Source organism: Microcaecilia unicolor, chromosome 12 (assembly GCF_901765095.1).
Source record: "Microcaecilia unicolor chromosome 12, aMicUni1.1, whole genome shotgun sequence".
NCBI lineage: Eukaryota > Metazoa > Chordata > Amphibia > Gymnophiona > Siphonopidae > Microcaecilia > Microcaecilia unicolor.
In genome coordinates this window covers 28483505-28510081 of record NC_044042.1, presented here as the reverse complement: position 1 = coordinate 28510081, position 26577 = coordinate 28483505, and the positions used below count along the sequence as shown (strand labels likewise).

At 47.0% G+C, this 26577-nt stretch overlaps 1 protein-coding gene across 1 annotated transcript in view; it reads right to left on the bottom strand.

Moving 5' to 3' along the window:
* GRM4 (glutamate metabotropic receptor 4) overlaps positions 1–26577 on the bottom strand; it is a 267421-nt gene that overhangs the window by 64504 nt on the left and 176340 nt on the right. The window contains exons 7-8 of the mRNA XM_030221059.1: positions 24103–24239; positions 18394–19332 (exon numbers count right to left, since the gene is read on the bottom strand). Of these exons, the coding sequence (XP_030076919.1) occupies positions 18394–19332; positions 24103–24239 (1076 nt within the window). The remainder of the gene's footprint in view (positions 1–18393; positions 19333–24102; positions 24240–26577) is intronic.

The following is a 26577-nucleotide window of genomic DNA, read 5'->3' as shown; positions in this document are numbered from 1 at the left end:
GCATCACCACACCTTGAGCAGCGGCCCTGGACGCAACATCAAAAGTGTCATAAACTCCTCTGGCCAGGAATTTTCTGCACGCCTTCAGCTGCCTGACCACCTCCTGAAAAGGCTTGGCTTGCTCAGGGGGAAGAGCATCAACCAAGCCCGCCAACTGCCGCACATTGTTCCGCATGTGTATGCTCGTGTAGAGCTGGTAAGACTGGATCTTGGACACGAGCATAGAGGAATGGTAGGCCTTCCTCCCAAAGGAGTCTAAGGTTCTAGCGTCCTTGCCCGGGGGCGCCGAAACATGTTCCCTAGAACTCTTAGCCTTCTTTAGGGCCAAATCCACAACTCCAGAGTCATGAGGCAACTGAGTGCGCATCAGCTCTGGGTCCCCATGGATCCGGTACTGGGACTCGATCTTCTTGGGAATGTGGGGATTAGTTAATGGCTTGGTCCAGTTCGCAAGCAATGTCTTTTTCAGGACATGGTGCAAGGGAACAGTGGACGCTTCCTTAGGTGGAGAAGGATAGTCCAGGAGCTCAAACATTTCAGCCCTGGGCTCGTCCTCCACAACCACCGGGAAGGGGATGGCCGTAGACATCTCCCGGACAAAGGAGGCAAAAGACAGACTCTCGGGAGGAGAAAGCTGTCTCTCAGGAGAGGGAGTGGGATCAGACGGAAGACCCTCAGACTCCTCGTCAGAGAAATATCTGGGATCTTCCTCTTCCTCCCACGAGGCCTCACCCTCGGTGTCAGACACAAGTTCACGGACCTGTGTCTGCAACCTCGCCCTGCTCGACTCGGTGGAACCCCGTCCACGGTGGGGGCGTCGAGAGGTAGACTCCCTCGCCCGCATCGGCGAAGCTCCCTCCGCCGATGTAGTCGGGGAGCCTTCCTGGGAGGTGGCCGCGGTCGGCACCGCACGCGGTACCGACGTCGGGGACCTCAACCTGGGCGATGGGCCAGCCGGCGCCGCGCTCGACGGTACCGGAGGCACAAGCACCGCCGGTACCGGAGGGGTAGGGCGCAACAGCTCTCCAAGAATCTCTGGGAGAACGGCCCGGAGGCTCTCGTTCAGAGTGGCTGCAGAAAAAGGCTGAGAGGTCGATGCAGGCGTCGACGTCAGAACCTGTTCCGGGCGAGGAGGCTGTTCCGGGCTGTCCAGAGTGGAGCGCATCGACACCTCCTGAACAGAGGGTGAGCGGTCCTCTCGGTGCCGATGTCTACTGGGTGCCGAATCCCTCGGCGACCCAGAGCTCTCGGTGCCGACACGGGGGGGGGAGACCGGTGTCGATGCTTCTTCGACTTCTTCCGAAGCATGTCACCGGAACTCCCCGGCACCGACGAGGAGGACGTAGAATCCATCCGTCGCTTCCTCGGGGCCGAGACCGAAGAGGGTCGATCCCGGGGGGGCTGTACCGCAGGAGCCCTCAGGGTAGGAGGAGACCCACCCGAAGGCTCACCGCCACCAGCAGGGGAATGGACAGCCCTCACCTGCACTCCTGACGATGCACCTCCGTCCGACGACATCAGCAGACGAAGTCTCGGTACCACCGACGTCGATGCAGTCGCCCGATGCCTCGGCGCCGATGCAGAGGTCCGATGCCTCGATGCAGTCGATGGAGCGGCAGCCAAGGGAGATGGTCCGGACGCTGACGACGTCGATGCACTCGATGCCTCCGGTGCCGATGCCGACGAAGAGCCCGAGAACAAAACGTTCCACTGGGCTAATCTCGCTACCTGAGTCCGCCTTTGTAACAGGGAACACAGACTGCAGTTCTGAGGGCGGTGCTGGGCCCCTAGACACTGAAGACACGCAGAGTGCCTATCAGTGAGCGAGATTACCCGGGCGCACTGGGTGCACTTCTTGAAGCCGCTGGAAGGCTTCGATGTCATGGGCGGAAAAATCACGCCGGCGAAATCAAAAGCCGAAATGGCGAAAATTGAAGCACCAAATTTAGAGGGAGAAAAATCTCGACCGAGGCCAAACTAGGCCTACCCCGACAACGAAAGAAAACTTACGGGGCAAAACTTGAAAAATACGGGAAGGGCAGAAAACCCGACAGGGTCTTCCGGAACACTTCCGGAGCGCTTCCCAAACTTTTTAGAAGAAAATACACGAAAAACACGTCGAAAAGGACGCGCGAGGTCGACTCTCTGGGGCACGAACGGTGTAACACGACCGTACCGAGCGCGGACGAAAGAAGACTGGCCGGCTCGAGCCGGTTTCGGGCGGGAAGACGGCTGCGCATGCGCAGTGCGCATGGGCGCGCGAGGACTAGCAAAGGCCTTTGCTAGTAAACTTTCCGATGGAGGGGGCTGCCGAGGACGTCAACCCATCAGTGAGAACAAGCAGCCTGCTTGTCCTCGGAGAATGCATTATAATTGGAAAAAAAATGAAAAATTGACAATAGTAAATGCCAAAGTCTGAGTGGCCTAGTGGTTAGGGTGGTGGACGTTGGTCCTGGGGAACTGAGGAACTGAGTTCAATTCCCACTTCAGGCACAGGCAGCTCCTTGTGACTCTGGGCAAGTCACTTAACCCTCCATTGCCCCATGCCAGCCACATTGAGCCTGCCATGAGTGGGAAAGGGCGGGGTACAAATGTAACAAAAAAAAAAATAGATACTATTGGAGATTCTACATGGAATGTTGCTATTCCACTAGCAACATTCCATGTAGAAGCCTGTGTGGCCACATTGGTGATCTGCAAGGGCCGACTTCTACATGGAATGTTGCTAAGTGGAATAGCAACATTCCATGTAGAATCTCAAATAGTAGCAACAGTGGAGGAGTGGCCTAGTGGTTAGGGTGGTGGACTTTGGGCCTGAGGAACTGAGTTCAATTCCCACTTCAGGCACAGGCAGTTCCTTGTGACTCTGGGCAAGTCACTTAACCCTCCATTGCCCCATGTAAGCCGCATTGAGCCTGCCATGAGTGGGAAAGCGCAGGGTACAAAAAAAAAAAAAAAAAAAAAGTTCAACAGTGTTTAGGAGAGCAGAACAATTGTCAAGTAATGGAAGTTATATGATATGAAGGATAAGTAAAGAGAAGGGAAAAGTGGATCTCCACCATGCCTTTAGAATAACTATACATTCTTTTTTAGGGGTGCTCTTTTGTTTAAATGAAACGAAAGAAAAACAATGAGATTCCACTGGTTTTGCTTGTTGCACTTACAAAACCTCTCCCCCCCCCCCCCACTTCCCCTTCCATTTATTATCTTATGCACTGAAATTTGCAAACCCCACCTTCCCCCAGTGACTGCCGTATCCTCCCTCAGATACCCCCAGATTCTTACTTTATTCACGGGGCTCTAAAGGGTCCAGCAGGGGGCTCTGGTTGAGTCTGCCCTTCTAACGGCAGTGGCCTTGAAATACAGCCCCGATGAGGCAAGAACAACTACAGTTCATATCTGCCCCCTTTGGACCCCTTAGATGATGTCAGATATCAGGGAGGGTCATGGGTGGAGAGAGACATAGATAGACCAAGCAGGTAAGGGCAAGGGGACAGGAGCAGACACTATATTTTATTTTGTTTTTTTCCTCTTTCTCATTCATTGTATTGTTTGTTTCATTTCAAACGAGCAAAATGAAATAAGCCACAAATGAGATGAAAATTAAAAATGAAATGCCCCTACCCTTGAAAAAATAAAAAAAATGAAATGAGAACATTTTAAGTGCATCCCCCTGTTTCTAAGGCTCTGGATTTTCTTTGAACACTATACAGCTTTACTTTGCCTCTGTGTGGGTTTGTAATGAGCCAAAATCAAAATGTGCCAGAAGCAGAGCTGTCCAAGCCTCATGCCTCATGGGACCTGAAGAGTCTGGAACTCTCAGGCACAGCTTCATCTGTGGAGAAATTCTCACGTTGGGCCAATCGACAGTATCTTGGCTCATAAAGGATCCACTGCTGAATGTTGACAAGCCACGTAGAATTCTCCTGACTTTGTAACAAGAATTCCATGTGGTTTCAAGCTCCCAATAAAGGTTTGGTGCACTATAAATTGTTAAGTACCATGGCTGGGCTTTGTACCCATCTCCTTTATCAGCAGAACTTTAGGCATGGTCCAAAGTGTGACTCTCTTCCTTCCACCCCTAAGGGAAGGAAAATGGGACTTGATATACCGCCTTTCTGTGGTTTTTGCAACTACATTCAAAGTGGTTTACATATTATATACAGGTACTTATTTGTACCTGGGGCCATGGAGGGTTAAGTGACTTGCCCAGAGGCACATGGAGCTGCAGTGGGAATCGGAACTCAGTTCCCCAGGATCAAAGTCCGCTGCACTAACCACTAGGCTATTCCTCCACTAGCAACATTCCATGTAGAAGCCTGTCCTTGCAGATCAGCAATGCGGCCACGCAAGCTTCTGTTTCTGTGAGTCTGACGTCCTGCACGTACGTTGCTAGTGGAATAGCAACATTCCATATAGAATCTCAAATAGTAGCAACAGAATCTCAACATTCCATGTAGAATCTCAAATAGTTGCAACATTCCAGAATCTCAAATAGTAGCAACAGCAACATTCCATGTTGAATCTCAAATAGTAGCAACAGAATCTCAATAGTAGCAACATTCCATCTAGAATCTCCAAGAGTAACAACATTCCATGTAGAATCTCAAACAGTAGCAATAGAATCTCAATAGTGGCAACATTCCATCTAGAATCTCAAATAGAGAAAGGGAACTGGGACTTGATATACTGCCTTTCTGTGGTTTTTGCAACTATATTCAAAGTGGTTTACATATTATATACAGGTACTTATTTGTACCTGGGGCCATGGAGGGTTAAGAGACTTGCTCAGAGGCACATGGAGCTGCAGTGGGACTTGAACTCAGTTCCCCAGGATCAAAGTCCACTGCACTAGCCACTAGGCTTCTCCTCCACTAACAACATTCCATGTAGAAGCCTGCCCTTGCAGATCAGCAATGGGGCCGCGCAGGCTTCTGTTTCTGTGAGTCTGACGTCCTGCACAGGACGTCAGACTCACAGAAACAGAAGCCTGCGCGGCTGCGTTGCTGATCTACAAGGGCAGGCTTCTACATGGAATGTTGCTAGTGGAATAGCAACATTCCATGTAGAATCTCAAATAGTAGCAACAGAATCTCAATTAGTAGCAACATTCTATCTAGAATCTCAAATAGTAGCAATAGAATCTCAATAGTAGCAACATTCTATCTAGAATCTCAAATAGTAGCAATAGAATCTCAATAGTGGCAACATTCCATCTAGAATCTCAAATAGGGAAAGGGAACTGGGACTTGATATATTGCCTTTCTGAGGTTTTTGCAACTACATTCAAAGTGGTTTACATATTATATACAGGTACTTATTTGTACCTGGGGCCATGGAGGGTTAAGTGACTTGCCCAGAGGCACATGGAGCTGCAGTGGAAGCTGAACCCAGTTCTCCAGGATCAAGCTCCTGCTGCACTAATGACTAGACTATTCCTCCACTCCTAAGGCAATCTCTCTCTCTCTCTCTCATCCCTTTTTTGGCTCTTGTGAATCTCACAACAGCTCAGCTGCTGATGGCTCTTCATTTCCTGTGACTCACATACTTCCACCTCCTCACTGTGGCTGTTTCCCTGCCTGCTATGGCTCTTCCTGAAGTGCTGCTCTTCACCTCCACCTATTTCCCTGACATATCTGTCCCTTGCTGGTGAGATTAGCACACATGAACATCCCACCCAACAGTGACAGCCAGACACCATCTCCACTAGTCCCCAAGCACATTATATATAATATAGATGGAAAAAAGATACAACATAATTGTAGAAAACTAAAAGGAAGTGAAATGACAGAAAACAAGTTTTTTGCTTGCACACCCCTATTCAGGACCACTGAGAGAGGGAGGCAAGATTCCCCAGGCCCACCCTCCAAGGGGGGGCCTGGCGCCGGCAAAGCTCCCGGAGGAAGGCAAAAGGTTCTGCTCCCTCGGTCTGTCTCTCTCTTGCTCCTGTGTCAGGACCCTGGTGATTGCGTTAATGCAATAACCTGGGTCCCAGTGCACAGGAGCAGGAGAGTGACAGACTGAGGGAGGAGCAGACGCAGGACGGTACGGGAGCGGCGGCGGCCCTGCCCTGTGCCCAGCTTCGTGGCCCTGCCCATACTGTAGTGTAGGCCCACTCACAGGTGGATTAGAGTCTATAAATTATTCCTCTACTGACGCTTTTAATGTACTAATAAAGACATTGCTTTTTTACAAGGTCTGCCTCATTGTTTCATTTTCCGTATTGGATTTGGCAAACCAACTGCCTTGTTGTTGTCTGTCTCATCTCTTTCCTACATGTATCTCTGGAATTAATGATAACATGAACTTCACTATATCCAAAAGAAATCCTTCCCACTTACCCTCCAAAATGTTTTCTCCCTATTGATTTCCAGGCATACTTTAAAGACAACTTTTGTGCAGTTTTGGAGACTGAGAAATAGTAAAAAAAAAAAAGATTTATCATGTTGTCTGTGCACGCTGTTCTCACTCCGTTCTGAGTCACGAGCGTGATGCAGATAAATGATGTCCCCTGGTTTCCATGTAGTTTCTTGCCACAGCTCTGCTTTCTATATCAAACATAAATCAATGTGTGTCCAGCACCACTGTGCATTCAGACAGCACGGGTAATCTATCCAAAGCAGCACCTTCCAAGTACCGCACGTCAAGAAGCCAGAGGGCTATCCGCTTCTTTTCTTCCCATTCGGGGAGAAGGAAAGGGAGTTGGAAAGGCCTTCATAGGCTCCTAGATGGGATATTCTGCATAGAAATATTAGAACCCCTCCTCCTCCAAGATCAAGAAAAACTCTCCCACCCTCTTCCAAAACAATCCCAAAGAAAAAGGGTTCAGATTCAGAACTGCCATTTAGGGACCAGCAAAACTTAACCCTGGGTTTTCCAAATCTGTTCTGTGATGCCATAAAAAGTCACAATGAAATAAATATTCATAGCCTGGAGACTCAATGTATGCAAATGCATCTCATGCAGATTCACATTTCTTAAAGGCCCAACTAGATGTGGGCTCACCAAGACAAGAAGCCCTGGCTTAACCAGTGTTAGACCCAGTGCGTTTTTTCTTGCAAAAAAGGTGACATAAGTACATAAGTAATGCCACATTGGGAAAAGACCAAGGGTCTATCGAGCCCAGCATCCTGTCCACGACAGCGGCCAATCCAGGCCAAGGGCACCTGGCGAGCTTCCCAAACGTACAAACATTCTATACATGTTATTCCTGGAATTGTGGATTTTTCCCAAGTCCATTTAGTAGTGGTTTATGGACTTGTCCTTTAGGAAACCGTCTAACCCCTTTTTAAACTCTCCTAAGCTAACCGCCTTCACCACGTTCTCCGGCAACAAATTCCAGAGTTTAATTATGCATTGGGTGAAGAAACATTTTCTCCGATTTGTTTTAAATTTACTACACTGTAGTTTCATCACATGCCCCCTAGTCCTAGTATTTTTGGAAAGCGTGAACAGACGCTTCACATCCACCTGTTCCACTCCACTCATTATTTTATATACCTCTGTCATGTCTCCCCTCAGCCGTCTCGTTACTCAAATGCTGGACCACCCTTCAGGGATGAGGTGATCACTGAGGGACCCACCCTGCAATAGCCAGGCCCCCTTAAACCATTCACAGAATCTATGGCATGGCAGAATTGGTGTGTAGAGCCGGTGCGTTTTCATTAAAACTTGGGGTTCATGGGTCCATTTTAGAAGACAATGGAAAAGGTGCCGGTACTCAGTACCCCCAAGTACCCCCTCAAAAAAAGCCCTGGTTAGACCCAACCCATCTCAGCTCTCCCCGCCTAATAAATGTCCTTCATTTACAAAATCATGTTGCTTCGAAGATATAAAAGTGGGGAGAACCATCCATGCACCATGCATCCCTCCCCCACATATCGCCATCTCCGATTAACATGTGACTTTAAACAATTACCACTTTTTAATATTAAAGTCCTGCAGATATCCAGTGGCCCAAATGATTCATGAAGAAAACCTGTTTCTCTGCAGGCAGTGACACCATTAATTGGATCAACATAAGAAGTATCCAGAGAATTTATAAGCTTTCTAAACCTTAGCAGGTATTTCTAAAATTCAGATTAATGAAAAGATTACTTTTGCTAACATTATTCCATGCTCCTTCCCTTCTTAACCAGGTTATGCATTGAAGGTCTTTTGGGAGGGAAATTCTGTGTGGGGAAAAACCCCTAAAAGATGTATTGCATTCTGGAAACAGGAAAGGAATGTTTTAATGCTTTGGTGACACAAAGTCTCAACAAGAAGAGGACCTCCCATCAAAGAGGGACTCAGTCTTTTCACAGAAACACAAAACTTCTCTCTCTTGCGATCCTTTTCTGTTAATATTAAAGATTTATTTATTTATTGATACGTACACAGAGCTTGATATACTGCAAAGTCCATATACGTTTTCTAGGTGGATTATGATAAAACAAAACATCTTGAGTGGCTGGGAGAGCTGAGTGTAGAGAAAGTAGGCGATGCCCAGGAAGGATAGAGGAGGGAACTATTGGATGGGAAGCAAAGAGGAAGAGGTAGACGATATTTTCCAGGCACATAGGAAGACATAGTAAATGATGAGAGATAAAGGCCCGTATAGTCCACCCAACAAGATAAACTCATTTTACCTGGTAAGACAGCCCCTATTTATTTATATTTTGCTCACACCTTTTTCAGTAGTAGCTGAAGGTGAGTTACATTCAGGTACACTGGATATTTCTCTGTCCCAGGAGGGCTCACAATCTAAGTTTGTACCTGAGGCAATGGAGGGTTAAGTGACTTACCCAAGATCACAAGGAACAGCAGCAGGACTTGAGCTGGCCACCTCTGCATTGCAAGACCAGTGCTCTAACCACTAGGCCTCCACTAGTAGCAACATTCCATCTAGAATCTCAAATAGTAGCAACATTCCAGAATCTCAAAAGGTGGCAACATTCCATGTAGAATCTTCAATAGTAGCAACATTCCATATATTTATTTGGATTTTGCTCACACCTTTTTCAGTAGTAGCAGAAGGTGAGTTACATTCAGGTACACTGGATATTTTTCTGTTCCAGGAGGGCTCACAATCTAAGTTTGTACCTGAGGCAATGGAGGGTTAAGTGACTTGCCCTAGATCACAAGGAGCAGCAGCAGGACTTGAACTGGCCACCTCTGGATTGCAAGACCAGTGCTCTAACCACTAGGCCACTCCTCCACTAGTAGCAACATTCTATCTAGAATCTCAAATAGTAGCAACATTCCAGAATCTCAAAAAGTAGCAACATTCCATGTAGAATCTTCAATAGTAGCAACATTCCATATATTTATTTGGATTTTGCTCACACCTTTTTCAGTAGTAGCTGAAGGTGAGTTACATTCAGGTACACTGGATATTTTTCTGTTCCAGGAGGGCTCACAATCTAAGTTTGTACCTGAAGACCCTTCTCCACACCCCATTGGACTTCTTCCTGTACTCCTTAGGGGTGCAGGCACCACCGGTTATGAACCCCTGCCCTAGAGTTATTTTGAAGTGTGGCATCAGCAGGGCAGCATAACGAGGGATTCTTCCTCTGTATTTGGATCCCATGGATGGCACAAGGTGCTGGGGAAGCATTCATGGGAGGATGCAGTGGCGTACCAAGGGCGGGGCGGTGGGGGCGGTCCACCCTGGGTGCACGCTGCTGGAGGGTGCAGAGAGCAGCCGCGCGCCTGTCGGCTCCACTGGTTCCCTGCTCCCTCTGCCCTGGAACAGGTTACTTCCTGTTCTGGGGCAGAGGGAGGAGGGAGCCAGAGGAGCCGACAGGCGCGCGGCTGCTCTCTGCACCCTCCAGCAGCCAAGAATGCACCGGGGGGGGGGGGTCTTGATGCGCCGGGGAGGTGTCGTGCTGCACCTTGGGGGGACGGACGCCGCTGCCCCCTGGGGGGGGGGTGCGCATCGGCAATCTGCCCCGGGTGGCAGCCGACCTAGGATCGGCACTGGGAAGATGAAGGCAACCTCAGGGGTTTTGTTTATAAAATGACCCCATAGACTAAATAACACAAACAATATGAAACAAAAGCATATTTATTTATTTATTTATTTATTCCTGCTAAAGACAAACAGAAAGAGAAATGGAAAGGAAAGAGGATGGGATTTAATATACCGCCTTTTTATGGTTTACACATACATGGTCATAATGACCTTTTAAGCATTTTTTTTCTCATTCAGAAAAAGTCTACAAAAATTGGTTCCTTGCACAAGGTGACAAAGGGAAAAGAAAATATGACTATTTTAGAAAAGCCGTGATTGATATTCAAAGTGATTTAACCAGTCAGAAATGGCTCCTGGCAGAAGCGTAGCCAAGTTGAAGGCACAGGGGGAGCGGAGAGCGGACTGCCAACGGCACCAGTGCATGTTTTAAATATGACAGATCACGTAAACAATAGGCACTGTCGCCGTCAAAAGTCCATTTGGAGGAGAAGTTGCTCCCCTGGTGCCCCTCCCCCCGCCCTATCTACACCACTGGCTACTGGATGGGTAAATCACTTGTTTTGGGCTAACCGGTCATATTCAGTGGTATTTAACCAGTTAGTGCCACTGAAAATATCCTCTTAGGACCCAATTCAATGCCAGCTATTTGGGAGGCGTTCCAGGGGGGGGGGGGTCAGCATTTGGCCGGTTAAGTGCCAATATTCAGCATTTAACAGCCAAGGTCACTGCATAAAAATCAGTCCTATCTTTATGCGGTATGCCATAGCTGGTTAAGAGCCGTCTATGGTTTCACTGGCTCTGTAAACCCAGAAATTCAAAACTGGAGTCCGTACATGGCCCGACATTGAATTTCCGGGTATGATGTTGGTGGCAGTCGGTTAAATGTTGAGCATTGCTACTTGAATATCGACCCCTATTTTTTTTAAACAGATTTTATGAACACTGTATCTCAGCCAAGATCAGGTGTGTCCAGTGATGCACCCAATCCTGGAGAGGGAGGCATAAGCATCTGGGGCTACTGGGGCACCCATGCTAGCCATGAGGAGTGACACTGAGGGATCACCATAGAGGAAATAACCTTCCAACCCTTGGAGCTGGCAAGGGCTCTTTATCAGTTGCCTTTACTCTCTTGTGTGCGGCTGAAATGTTAACTAAGGAAGGCCAAATTTTACCGTTGCTCATATAAATATATTGTATGTGAAAAACTAAGTTGACTTCCTTCAAAAATTCATGTACTGTACCCAAGTGCTCCCAACCTACACTGCACATGCAAGCAAGCCCTCCAGAAAACGACAAGTCTCTTAACAAAGCTACAGCAAACCTAGAAAATTAATGAACCAGAATCCAGCATTTTACAGACACCCTGTTTTACATGCCGCACGCATAGCCATAAAATATCTGTATGAGACCGAGGGAGTGATGGGGCAACATTCACAGTATGTCTGTTCATCACCTGTTCTCCCCTCCCCATCCTGATCCTGGAGACTGAAATCGTTCTCCGAATGTGGAAACATTGCTAACAGATTTCCCAAGCTTCATGGGGTCTGCTTAAGCAGCAGCCTGGCAGAAGATTGGAGAAGAAAGAACACAGCAGACACCTTCAGGGAGAGCTGGGCAATAAAAGAAATTAAAACCCACAAACCTGCAATGATTCGGCTTGTACTTGTGAAAATGTAAAGGTATTTCCTAAATGCTCATGTTTTTCACTATTTTGAAATGCAGTGGCGGATGACAAACTATGCAGGATAGATGGTGAATAAGGGATAAAATTTCTCTGCTCTTCTCTTTTCTCCAGCCCCCACCCCATCATCAAATTCCCATTGGACAAGGGCAAAGCCCAGCAGGCCCAGGCACCAGAGAATGATTGCTCATTCCCCTTTGTTCTTTATGGTCATCTGTCATCACATAAGCTGGAATCTGGGTGTTAGGGTCCTACCTGACTTCCTCCTATGTCTTTCAGGAGCTTCGTCCACTGACAGACGCCGCTCCCAGAGCGCAAGTGCATGCATGTGGGGCTGCAGCGGAAGTTGTGGGATGCAGTGAGTTGACTTCATGTCCTAGGGATGTTTAATCACACCGGAGACTCACCCCAGTGACTTTGTGTTGTCAGCCTGTACTCTGATTCCCCAAGAGTGCTCCTGAAATGCCTCCGCTTCTGTTGCTTAAAAGGCCTCTCGAGATGCTCCAGCCTCTATTGCTTAAGAGGGTTCCTGAGACACTCCAGCTTCTGTTGCCTGAGAAGGCTCCTGAGACACTCCAGCTTCTGTTGCCTGAGAGGGCTCCTGAGACTCTCCAGCTTCTGTTGCCTGAGAGGGCTCCTGATGCCTGAGAGGGCTCCTGAGACACTCCAACTTCTGTTGCCTGAGAGGGCTCCTGAGACTCTCCAGCTTCTGTTGCCTGAGAGGGCTCCTGAGACACTCCAACTTCTGTTGCCTGAGAGGGCTCCTGAGACGCTACAGCTTCTGTTGCCTGAGAGGGCTCCTGAGATGCTACAGCTTCTGTTTCCTGAGAGTGTTTCTGAGATGTTACAACACAAGTCCCTGGCTGAGAGTATTCCTGAGTCGCTATGGCACCTGTGCCATGAGAGGATTCCTGAGACCTTTCTCCACTCTTCCCTGGCATGCTACTGCTCCTATTGCCTACGGGAGGCAGTGACTTGTCTACCACTGTGAACCAAGGGCTCACTTTCCAGAGCCACAACACTGGGCTTATATCCAGAGCCAGCCCAACCATTAGGCAAGACCAGGTGATTGCCTAGGGCAGCAGCTTCTAGGAAGGCAGCATAGAGTAACTGCAGTCAAAGCAAAACATAATCCTAACAGCCATGCAGACCCAAAAGAACCATATGCACATAGGTTTGCCTGCACAAAAAGTGTAATATTTAACAGCACGATGTCCAATTATGAGATTCTCTAGGGAGTCCTTTTACTAAGGTGCACTGAAAAGTGGCCTGCGCTGGTATAGACATGTGTATTGGACACGTGCAGGTCCATTTTTCAGCGCACCTGCACAAAAGGCCTGTGTTTTTTTGCCGAAAATGAACATGCGGCAAAATGAAAATTGGCGCATGCCCAGTTTGTCCCTGAGACCTTACCCCATTCACTTAGTGGTAAGGTCTCACACGTTAACCTGGTGGTAATCGTCAGTGCATGTACAATGCCAATTACCGCCTGGTTAGCACTGTGTGCTGGGCAATAAAATATATTTTCTGGCGAGTGTACTGGACGCACATAAAAAATGAAATTGCTGCCCAGGCCATGTGGTAGCCAGGCGATAGTTCCAAATTGGCACACGTTGGGTACACGTAGGTACCTTAGCGGCTTAGTACAAGGGCACCTAAAATTGCTGTAGGGTGATCATGACTATAGAGTTTAATTATCAAAATTTTGGAGGGGAGTCAAAGATCAAGGAACCCAAAAGTTAATTGAAGGTAGTCTAAGGCTGAAGGTTCACCTAGGGCACCTGTTTTGCACTGGCCCTGCTTATATCCACCATCATCTCCTCCTATCTGACTCAGGATCTGTAGCTGAGAGTGAAGAAGTTCATGGGGCAGCCACCCAGTTTCTCTGCCTTCCATGTTTAGGAATCAGGCTCCACCATCATTTTCAAAGCTAGTGGGTCCATTAAATTTGAAAACAAATCAACTCCTGCCTCCTTAAACCCCACTGAATATCAACCCCTATGCCTTCTTTTGGATGACATGAAGATTGGCAACAGAGTAGATATACTGAAGGGAGTGGAATGGCATGAAAAGTGATCTACAAAAATTAGAAGTCTGGGCTAATACTTGCATTTAAGCTTTAATGTGAAGGAATGTAGGGTAATGCATTTGGGGTGCAGAAAATCCAAAGGAGCTTTGTGTGATAGGAGGTGAGAGAATGATGTGCACAGACCAGGAAAGAGACCTTGGAGTGATAATGCCTGAGGATCTCAATCAAGGTGGTAAAACAATGTGATGAGGTGATGGCCAAGGCCAGAAGGACACTTGGCTATGTACTGAGGGGCATATCCTGCAGAAAAAAAGGAGGTGGTAATGCCTCTGTAGAAGTCATTGGTGAGACCACATTTGGAGTACTGTGCTCAGATTTGGAGGCCATATCTTACCAAGGACATAAAAAGACTTGAAGCTGTTCAGAAGAAAGCAACCAGAATAGTATGGGATTTGCATGAGAAGACATATGAGAAGAGACATGAAGACTTGAATATGAATACCCTGAGGGAGAAAAGGATCCAGGGAAGATATGATACAGACATTTAAATTTTTGAAAGATAACAGGGAACAAAACAACCTTTTCTAAAAATGCAGAGGCTGTAGAACTAGAGGACATGAAACAAAGTTGCAAGGAGGAAAACGTAAAAGCAACATCAGGACCCGCTTGAGCATTGATGCCAGGGGCGTAGCCAGACACCCAATTTTGGGTGGGCCTGGACCCAATATGGGTGGGCAGAAGAACCCCACTCCATCCCACAGGTGATTTGGCCTCTCCTTCTCTCACCTGCATGCCATATGGTCTCTCAAACATCCCTCCTCCCCCGCATACCTTTTAAACAACAGATTTTCACCGGCAGCAAGCAGCAACTAATACACACTGCTCATGTTGGCCCCACAGCCTTCTGATGCAGCTTCCTGTTTCTGTATAGGCGGGAATACATCAGAGGGAAGGATGTGGGGCTGGTTCGAGCAGTATGTATCAGTCGCTACTTGCTGCAGGTGAATATCTGCTATTTACAAGGTATGCAGGAGGGACAGTTGTTGGGAGTTTTCGGCTGGTGAGGTTTGGGAATCCCTGCCAGCCACATCATAGGTATGCTGCTACTGGGTGGTCCTGAGCCTAAAGTGGGGGGCCTGGGCCCACCCAAGCCCACCCTTGGCTACGCCACTGATTGATGCTATTGTAATTTCTATGCCTTTGACTCAATAAAGATATAAAAAAAAAAAAGGACCTACTTTATCACGTAGAGGGTGGTGGTTACCTGGAATGCTATTTCACAGGGTTGAAAACAATCAGCGACCATCTACCCTTCAGAAAAATGTTGAAGACCCATCTCTTCAAGTAAGCTTACCCTAATGATCCAACTTAACTTTTTAAGCCCACCCACACGATTCCTGTCCTGACGATTATTATACCTTAGACCATGTCTCCCAATCGCCTTATGCTCATCCCTTAATCTATTCCTCTCCATCCTTCCTACTCCTTACCCCTCCCAATCTCTTTTCCTTTTGCTCATCTTATCTTTGTTTAACTCTCCATGTTCAATTCACACAACTTGTAATATTCTCCTTCAAGACTTTGTAATTCTATTTACTATGTAAGCCGCATTGAACCTGCTATCTGTGGGAAAGCGCAGGGTACAAATGTAATAAATAAAAAGATATAGGATAAATACAGAAGTTCCCTATATTTTTTACTGCATTTATTTAAAAAATGTCTATAGATATAGAGTATTTTCACTCACTGTGCAATAGCTTTCACACTTTAAAGAATAAAAAGAATGAGGTATAGACTGCACTGGGCATCAGTTACAACCTTCCCCCACTTTGAATTCAGGCCCCTCCAAACCTGAAGCACCTGTTAAATGGCTGGCAGGGATGCCGACGCCCCACCAGCCAAAGAAATTTGCTGCCAAGCTGCTCCCCGTCTCCTCTTGCTGCTGCAGGAAACAGGGAGGCAGCAGGCAGCAGCTGGAAACACACTGCCAACTTCCAGTTTCCTGTAGCAGAAAGAAGAGGAGGGAAGCAGCTCGGCAGTGAATTTCTTTGGCTGGCGGAGCCTCAGTGAGGGTTGCCAACCACATCCAGATTCGCCTGACAGGGTTGATCCAGTTGGCAATCCTAGCCTCAGCATCCCCACCATCAAAGGTATTTTAACTCGCTGAGGGAGGGGGGAGGGAGAGAGAATGTGTTGCCCTGCCCCCCCCCCCCCCCCCCCCCAAAATCAGAGGAGGGCTGGCTACACCTCTGATCCAGATATCTACTTGGATAAAGTTAGGAAAACCTTTGACAGCCTTTTTGCTGTCCAAATGTTATCTGAGTAGTTACCGGTTAGCAAACTGAATATTGCCACTAACTAGGTAACTCCCAGCTTTACCCAGACTCCGCCCCTAGATCACCCTGGCACTGCCTGGATAGTGCTAGGTGGTCTGACCAGATTTTCAGCAGCAGTAACTGGGTATGTGCCACTGAAAATGCAGGTATGACCCAGTGAGGAGTGGAAGAATAGCCTAGTGTTAGTGCAGCAGACTTTGATCCTGGAGAACTAGGTTTGATTCCCACTGCAGCTCCTTGTGACTTTGGGCAAGTCACTTAACCCCAGTGGCTTAGCTACGTTGGGCCATGGGGGCCTGGGTCCCCGTAGATTTGGCCCTGGACCCCCCCTGCCGATGACCCTCTCGACCCCCCCTCCCGCCGCCAACCTGCCGTCGTCATCGCCTACCTTTGCTGGCAGGGGACCCCAACTCCCGCCAGCCGAGGTCCTCTTCTTCCGGTACAAAGCTTTGTTCTGTTTCTGAATCTGACATCCTGCGCGTTGTACGTGCAGAACGTCAGACTCACAGAAACAGAACGAAGCCTTGCAGATCAGCCAGCAACCCTGCAGGACGTCAGATTCAGAAACAGAACAAAGCCTTGCTGGCTCATCTGCAAGGCTTTGTTCTGTTTCTGTGAGTTTGACATTCTGCACGTACAACGTGCAGGATGTCAGATTCAGAAACAGAACAAAGCCTTGTGCCGGAAGAAGAGGACCTCGGCTGCCGGGGGTTGAGGTCCCCTGCCAGCAATGGTAGGCGATGGCGACAGCAGGTTGGCAGCGGGAGGGGGGGTTGAGAGGGTTGTCGGCAGGGGAGGGTCAAAGTTGTTGGTGGCGGCGGCGGCGGGGGGAGTCAGCAATGGCGGGGGGGAAGGTCAGCGGCACCAGGGGGGGGAGGCAAAAATGTGCCCCCTCACCTCGGGCTCTGGACCCCCTCCCGCCGAAGTCTGGCTTGCCCCTGCTTAACCCTAACCCAAATAAGTGCCTGTATATACTATGTAAACCACTTTGAATGTAGTTGCAAAAGCCTCAGAAAGGTGGTATATCAAGTCCCATTCCCATTCCCTTCAGCTGCTTCCCGACAGAAGTTTGAAACTGGTTCCCAGCTTTCCAAGCAGGAACTATTCCTACCCAGATATGCGCCACTGCATATCAGACTTTGTATCCCCTCATGCATCTTCAGGCTCATTTCCTGAACTACACCATGCGTCTGACAAAGTGGATTCTGGTTTTTGAAGTCTCATGCTTCAATAAATTGGTTAGGTGCCACTTGCCTCTGTCATTTTTAATACCTATACACCATTCCCGTTCTTACCCCCCCGATATTCAAAGGTATTTAACCAGCCAGGATCAGCACCTGGCCAGTTAAATGCCTCATAAGCGGCTATTCAGTGATATTCAGCGGGGGATAAACAACTACCTCCCATTGAATATCGCTAGTTAGCGGACAGCCAAGTCAATACATAGGATATCTTTGGCTCGTGTGAACATAACCGGCTAAGTCTGAATATCGACTTAGCCGGTTATGTTCAAACCAGCCAAAAATAAACCGGATATTCAATGCCGGTCACCGGAAACGACCTGGCATTGAATATCCAAGTTTAGCGCTGACCACTGGAGTTAGCTGGGCTACCTCCCACTGTCGAATATCGGCCCCTTAGTGTATATTGCAATGAAGCGGATAATTCATTACATTATTCCAAGTGGAGTCTGAACTAGAAATGCACATGACAGAAGCTTATATGATTTTATATGTAATCAATATATTTATTTGCTAAAGTCAACAAAAAACTTGCCTAAATTTTCTGAAGTCACAGTTCTGTATGAATTGGGCCAGTAGACACGTACGGCAATTTGACCCCATATTATTTGCAACTATTTCAAGAACTGGAATTGTTATTTTTTATTCCATTTTATGTTCTTCCTTGGTGCATGAATACTGAGGTTGCTAGGATTTGCTCTATGCCATCCCAACTCCCTCGTATTTAATTCTTCCCTACGCCTGGTCTTCCTGCATCAGCAGGGCAATGAAGCTCTATGGCACAGAGTGTTTTCTGTCTTCCAAGAAACCCATGGAGAAAAATAGAAACTGAAAGAAAATAAGAGGGATAAAGAAAATAGGAAGGAAAAGGAAGCGATGAAGATCAGGAAGAAAAGGGGAGAAAGAAGAAATATGAGTAGAGATGAGAAAGGACTAGGGATGGGAAGCAAAGAAAAATAGGTGACTCCATGTACTGCTCAATAGGTTGGTAAAAGAGGAGTCAGTTATGTAACAGCTGTAAGTTGGGGGTTAACACCTCATCCCCACTGACAAACAGATAAAATCAAACGACAGCCTTATTTTAGTGTTGCAGCTTCTTGGTAATCACATTTGTAGGCTCCAACATACAACAGTGACCCACAAGGCCTCCTTACCTTTTCCGCGGACTGTGACGTTCCAAAGAAAATAGGAATAAAAGCGAGCCAGACAATGCATGTGGTATACATGGTGAAGCCGATAGGCTTGGCTTCATTAAACGTCTCTGGGACTCCCCGGGTCTTTATAGCATAGACTGTACAGGTTACCATTAACAGCATGCTGTATCCAATCAAGCAGATCAGAGATAGGTCAGAAATGTCACACTTGAGCATCCCACGGGCAAACTGGGGGTCAGTAGTCCTCTGGTCCTCATAATCGATGATGGAGTGGGAAGGGTCAACAATAAACCAGATGCAAACCCCCATCAGCTGTAGAGAGATGAGGCTGAAGGTGATTACCAATTGGGAAGCGGGGCTGATGAAGCGTGGCGCACTCACCGATTTTTTACCCTGCTCAAAGATCCGATAAATCCGGTTGGTTTTGGTCAACAAGGCAGCATAGCTGATGCTCATCCCAAGCCCAAGGAAGATGCGTCGCAAGGAGCAAATGCCCACATCCGGCTCAGCGATCATCAAGAAAGTGGTGGCATAGCAGAGGAAAATGCCGGTGAGGAGCACGTAGCTGAGTTCGCGGCCTGATGCCTTGACAATGGGTGTGTCATTGTAACGCACAAAGGTAACCACCACAAAAAGCGTGGCAATGATGCCAATAATGGCAATGAAGACAGGTACCACAGCCCAGGGCGAGCTCCACTCCAGCTTGACAATGGGGATGGGGCTGCAGGCCGTGTGGTTGGCATTGGGCCGCATGCTGGAGGAACACCTTTTGCAGGTGTACTTGTCCAGCTGGAAAGTATAGCCCTCACAGCGCACACAGTGCCAGCAGCATGGAATGCCCCTCACAACCTTTGTACGCTCCCCGGGATTACAGGGCTGGCTGCAGATGGAGATGGGGGGCTGGTGGGGTCCCCCTCCTGGCCAGTTCATGCGTTCAATCTGTAGAAAGACAGAAGCAAAAGAATCTTCAGAAAACAGCTAGAACAGTGCTTGCCAATCTTTTTGTGGCCATGTCCCCATGATCGTAGCCAAATAGAATTGTGTAACACCCGCTCCTCCCCCCCCCCCCACCCCTACCTCAAAGGTGCAAGAATAATGATTCACCTATGGAGAGCCCAGCCAGGTGGCGACCCCAAACACGGGTTTTGTGACCCAACTTGGAATCCCAACCCACAATTTGGGAAGCTCTGGGCTAGAATACATGAAAAACAAATATGGGAACTGAGAAACCAAGAATTAAGGGTGGGAGTGTAGGTACAGCCCCAAAATGTCCATTTTCTTTAGTTCCCTGTGTTGTTTACATGAATTTTCATTGGTTATTGTTGTTTATTTATTTGTTTCCTTTCGGGGCAAAGCTGGAAAGAGTCACACACTTAGTGAACAATGTGCACTATTTTTGACACAGGAAATACCCAAAATTTTGTTTTGCCTGCCACTTTGGCCCATAAATAACATTAACATTTCCCGCATTGTTTCAAACTAATTCACATCCCTATTAATAGGAGTGGAGGAGTCTAGTGGATAGAGCAGCAAGCTGCGAACCAGGGAAACAAGGGGTCATATGTCACCTCTCCTCTAAGACTCCTTGTGGCTGCAGGCAACTCCCTTCACCCTCAATTGCCACAGGTGTGACTTACTGGGCAATTTTGAGCAGTTTTAAAGTGTCCTGACTGCCTCAAGTTGAATTAGGCCCAGATATTCAATGCTGGGCCATGGCAGGGTGTTTGGCAGATCCAGAGGTTACGCAGATGCCACTGATAATTAGTTCCTTCAAGTTTTTTAGTCCCAGAACCATTAATCAATATTTTTCTCTACCACATTCTACAACTTATATGAGTTGTCAACGTACATTTCTACATGTTTCTCAATTTTTCACCTCAGTGGTGCTTAATTGTCCAATAGTTACTGTTTGGCAATTTATATAGCACCAAGTTCCTCATCGGCTTCTATCTAATCATTTTAACGGACACGCATGTTTGGCCTGCTAGGCTGTGTCAAGGACTTCCCCTAGAGAAGATTAAACAATACCATCTCAATTCATTAGGTATGAGTTGTATTTAAACTTCTCATACACAATGACCATTTTAACATAAAATATATTACTCATAATTACCCTTATGCTGTTCTAGCGCCAGCTCAACTAAATTTTTCTCGGGATTACCCCTGTCAAGATGGCAACGGCGTCCTAGTCAGACCTTTTAAATGATTTCTCTAATGACGTATCAATGACTGATAATTAGTGCCAGTATCCGCATAACTAATCGGGCAGAGAGAGAGAGGATCATATAAAGTGCAGTCCTATCTGCCTGGTTAGGTACGTGGGCATCAGCACTAAATATCACCTGCATGTATGTGAGTCTGACGTCCTGCACGTATGTGCAGGACATCAGACTCACAGAAGCAGAAGCCTGCGTGGCCACATTGGTGATCTGCAAGGGCCGACTTCTACATGGAATGTTGCTAGTGGAATAGCAACATTCCATGTAGAATCTCAAATAGTAGCAACAGTGGAGGAGTGGCCTAGCCGTTAGGGTGGTGGACTTTGATCCTGGGGAACTGGGTTCAATTCCCACTGCAGGCACAGGCAGCTCCTTGTGACTCTGGGCAAGTCACTTAACCCTCCATTGCCCCATGTAAGCCGCATTGAGCCTGCCATGAGTGGGAAAGCGCAGGGTACAAATGTAACAAAAATAAAACAGATACTATTGGAGATTCTACATGGAATGTTGCTATTCCACTAGCAACATTCCATGTAGAAGCCTGCGCGGCCACATTGCTGATCTGCAAGGGCCGACTTCTACATGGAATGTTGCTAGTGGAATAGCAACATTCCATGTAGAATCTCCAATAGTAGCCACAGTGGAGGAGTGGCCTAGTGGTTAGGGTGGTGGACTTTGGGCCTGAGGAACTGAGTGATTCCCACTTCAGGCACAGGCAGCTCCTTGTGACTCTGGGCAAGTCACTTAACCCTCCATTGCTCCATGTAAGCCGCATTGAGCCTGCCATGAGTGGGAAAGTGCAGGGTACAAATACAAACAAAAAAATAAGGCCATAGTCTGAATTCCATGTTGCCTGGGCCCACACTAAAAAAATAAAGGAAGTGTACAGACGATCTAATGGCAAGTTGCTTGTTTTTCTAAGATCATCCAGCTGCCCAGCTCTACCTTCATATGGATGATCTTAGCACAGACATTTTTCTTCCACCACTTTTTTTTAGATTTGCCCTTAGAGCACCCATGATGCAGTGTTACATATTCTGAAGACGAAGATTTCCAGAAAGTAAACAAGAATTTATCAGCTCCTCTCTCAACAAAATTCTGCCAGGTCTTTGAAAGGAAATTAATTTCCTTGCTGAGAAGAGAGTGAGGCGTGCGTTTCAGATAGAGCAGAGCATGACACGGGGACAAAGATTCATCCCCATTCCCTCCCAGCAGCAAAAGATTTTTTTCCCATTCCCACTCCATCTCTGCAATCAAGCAGACTCTGTAACCCCCATCCCTCAGCGTCCCCCGCATTCTCCATCCTCCTCACCATCCCTGCAGTCTTAATTTTCTTCCCTGTATCTCCCCGCTGAAAGCAGAAAGGAAGATTTTATGCAATTTTATGAGCCTAACAGACATTGCACATTAGTCTTTTCACAGCCCCAGGTTCATTATGCACACTTCATTTGTAATTTTTTTTGTGGAGAATTCCCCTATTATAAGGGCTGACATCTCCCCCAGGCATGCAGTACCCCTCCCCCATTCCCACCGCAGTTTCCCATGCACTTTCATGCAGATCTTCACACCATTCCAATGGTGCACACACATTTAATCCACCTTTGTGTCCTGCCCCCCTTGCAAACACACACCATTCATATTTTTCCAGCCACCCTCCCTGCACCCAAACTCGAGCCCCCTCCCTGCATCCATACACTATCCAACTTTTTTCAGCTCCACTCCCTACACCCATACTCCATCTACATTTTTCTAGACCCCCCTCCCTGCATCCATATGCCATACACCTTTTTTCAGCCCCACTCCCTGCACCCATACTTCATCTATTTTTCTAGACCCCCCCCCCCCCCCTGTATACTACAGCCCCCCACCCCGAGCCTCACTGAGCCTTCCCTGGGCCTACCTTGAGGAGCCATGGTGGTCTAATGGTCTCTTTGGGGGCAGGAAAGAACAGCACTCTTTTCTGCCCACTGCTACTGCTCTGCCTGGCTCCACTGCTTCTTCTTTATAATGCCTGCCAGAGGTTGCTGTAGGAAGTCTCAGCAGCCATTTTGAAGAAGCAGCAGCACTGGGCAGAGCAGCAGAAGTGGGCAGGAAAGGGTAGGGTTTTTTTCCTGCCCCTGAAGAAGCCATTAGGCCACTAGGGCTTGTCAAGGTAGGCTCGGGAAGGGTCCTGAGACTCAGACCGGGGCAGCCAGCTAGCCATTTATCCCCATTACCACAGGAGTACCATAGTTTTGGTCCCCATTCCATAGCAATACCGCATGATGGTTTACCATCACCACGGTGTTTGTCACTCGCTAAAACAGAGCAGCTTCAGTTATAGCAGCAGCTCTCGGAGTCAGACATTCCTAATCTCAGGTGGTAAAAGGTGGATGTTTGCTGCATTGGTTAGACTATCTGGTATATAAAATTGACTATATTAAAGAAATCCTGTAGAGAACCATTTTCAAATTCCATTCCTTAGGTAAATTTGTTCTCAATCAAGCTGGCTAAAACATATTTAGCTGGATTGAGGAGAGGTGACCAATGAGAGCACAATACATGGATCTTGTATTTTCCTTGCCTTAATTTCCATATAGATTTTTGCTCACAATAAAAGTGGGTGAAAAAGTCTCTGGGCTACTTTGTACTGAAGCAATTTTCAAAGGGAAAGTAGATATGGAGTTTGCACCAAGACGGGCAGTTTAAAAACACAGAAGAGCATCAGTACCAGAATTGAGGCACTGTAAAACACAAGGTACAGGCCATGCGCACGGCCCAGCTCATCCCCCTCCTTCACGCTAACACAAGGGTAGAATAATGACCTCTATGGCACAGAGGCCTGTCCCAGCTCTATCTCACCCCAGCTCTGTAACCCAAGGATAGAATAATGTCCCCTTACAGCATAAGGTCCAAAATACCACAAAGGCACCAGGAGCCTTCAGAAATGGGACACGGTTCTTTATTAATAACTACTACTACTTATCATTTCTATAGCGCTACCGGACGTACGCAGCGCTTTACACTAGAACATGGAGAGACAGTCCCTGCTCAATAGAACTTACAATCTAATTTCAATTTTCCAATATGGACCCGACACGGGCCATGTTTCGGTGCACAGCGCCTGTGTCAGGAGTCTGGTGTGTTCAAAGACCAAGGTTTCTTTCCTACTAAACAGGATAGTGATCCGTTCGGTTAAAGAGAATTAACTCAATGCGTTCGGATAATCCAGTCCCTTCGTCCCTTGTTCAGAGAGCCGTATGTCAGGTCCATATTGGAAAATTGACATTTATTAATAAAGAACCGTGTCCCATTTCTGAAGGCTCCTGATGCCTTTGTGGTATTTTGGACTCTATTTTGTACTTTGGACCCTCTCTGTATTTGCTCTCTTACAGCACAGGGGTGCACATTCCTCGCACCCTCTCTAACTTGCCCTCACTCTGTTATCCAGATAGAAAAATGTCTCTCTGTTCTTCAGGTTCACCAGGTGAAGGCACCCCACGCCTCTTACTTTTAAGTGCAGGTGGTCACTCCAGTGTCCGATGACCTTGTACTCAGGTGTTGAGTTTTTGATTTGGTATTGGTATATATCATATCGCCCTGGCGAGTCTCCATTCTCATTAAATGTCACTGGTGTTCCAGCAATCCCTGCAGAAAACCACAAAACATTCATGGTGGATTCCTGCTAACGGCCAGCATTAAGTCAAAAGTTCATGTAAAGAAACGGCTCTAATATTGCTTCCTTCACAAGGTGGAATAAAATTTAAGCACTCACGATACGAGAGATTGTTACCATTTTTATAGCATTAACACAGCTCTATAAGTGGCCTAGTGGTTAGGGTGGTGGACTTTGGTCCTGGGGAACTGACGAACTGAGTTCGATTCCCACTTCAGGCACAGGCAGCTCCTTGTGACTCTGGGCAAGTCACTTAACCCTTTATTGCCCCATGTAAGCTGCATTGAGCCTGCCATGAGAGGGAAAGTGTGTTGTACAAATGTAATAAAAAATTTACCTAATACAGTCAGTGAGAAGGAATAACCCTAGCAAATAGCATACTTTTGAATAATAAAACCTAAAGTCTGGGGGGAGCCATAAAGTGTCAGAACCCCCAAAAGTGACCTCTATCATAGGTTTTAGCTCCAGTTGGAATTACCACCAGGTGCACACGCTATCCAGGCGGTAATACCGATTTGACGTGCAGTGCACACACGAACGCAGTCCCTTACACTCCTTTGTAAAAGTGGCCCCTAAGTTTTTTAGCCAAGTTGGATTTTTTGGGGTGGTGCTTTTTTCTCCTTTGGAGTTGTTCTATACAACTTCTTTTTTCCGACCGGAGCTAAAACCTATGATAGGGACCACTTTGGAGGCTGTGGCGTTTTATGGCTCCCAAAAGGTAACCGAACAGGAAAGTCCCACAGGAACAACAGTAGTGCACAAATGGGTGGGAACAGAGGGAGGCTAGACAAACCTCAGGATCAATAACATTAAAAAAATGTTATTGGTAAGGTTAGTATAAGGGTCCAAGAAAGCAAAGGGGCAGACGGTCTGCAAACTCCAAGACGGAAAATCAACAAAGCAGATCGTGATGAAAAAATGTAATTTATTAATAGATATATTAAAAATGATATACAGTACAGCCCCACACAGGCCGTGTTTCGCCCAGCAGGGCTGCTTCAGGGGCTACACAATGATCCTCTACTGTCAAAATATGGTAGATTTGATGAAACCAAATGTACTGAAGACCGCAGTTGTGAATCTTCTAGTATATATGTTGAAAAAAACAGCTCAACCAAATAAACCAGAAAAATGTGCTGACATAAGATATGCCGGACACTCTCTTGATTCTGGTAATGCGGTCTTCAGTACATTTGGCTTCATCAAATCTACCATATTTTGACAGTAGAGGATCATTGTGTAGCCCCTGATGCAGCCCTGCTGGGCGAAACACGGCCTGTGTCGGGCTGTACTGTATATAATTTTTAATATATCTACTAATAAATTACATTTTTTCATCAGGATCTGCTTTGTTGATTTTCCGTAAGGTAAGTATAAAACAGTACACAATAACATAAAATCAGTATTCAAGACTCAACACGGCACCGTGTTTCGGCATAAAAAGTGCCTGCCTCAGGAGTCTGACCATGTGTGGATAAAGACATGATTGTGCTACTGGGTGAGGATAGTGAAGAGGTCTTTAAAAATACAGTGCATACATGAACCGATGCTCTATACAAAGACAATGGTAGCAAAACAAAACCAGATACTCCAAAAGAGTGATGTAAAGCTTTATGGCTCTTCCCCCCCCCCCCCCCCCCCCCCCCCCCCCCCGTTTAGGTTTTATTATTAAAAAGGGTGATTCCTTCTCACTGATGGTATAAGAAAACATTTATTTTGAACGATAGGTATTGACATGTACCTCACTTTTAAGTAATATTACTACAGCTCTACCCAATCACTTCCACCCTGCCCTGCAACACCTTCTGTTACTGAAACACTGACAGCCCCACACACAGATCCACCAATGTACTTCAATCCTGTGTTGCAACCCCCCCTTGTTATTCCAGCACTGAGCCCCACATAAAGGGGTGGATTCTATTAATGGTGTCTAAAAATCAGCGCGGCCCCCCCCCCCCGCGCTTAAGCGCTACTCTATAAGCCTAAGTTAAGTGTGGCCTATAGAATAGCACTTAAGTCCTATGGTCGTGCTTAAGTTTAGACGCATCCATTTGCACCAACGAAAACGTAGTGCAAATACCCATGCCAAAATTTAGGAGCTCCCTTATTCTATAATTGCGCACTGTGCCCCCTTTTTCAGAATGTGCGCAAATGCCAATTAAATCTAATTAGTGCCAACAATTATGTGTTAAAAAGCAAATTAGTGATGTTAATTAGCTGCTTATTCAATTGAATTGTTTAGGTACCCAAATTTGCGCATGCAATTTTTGCCAATTTTTATAGAATTAGGGGGAAAGAGCTCTCAGTTTA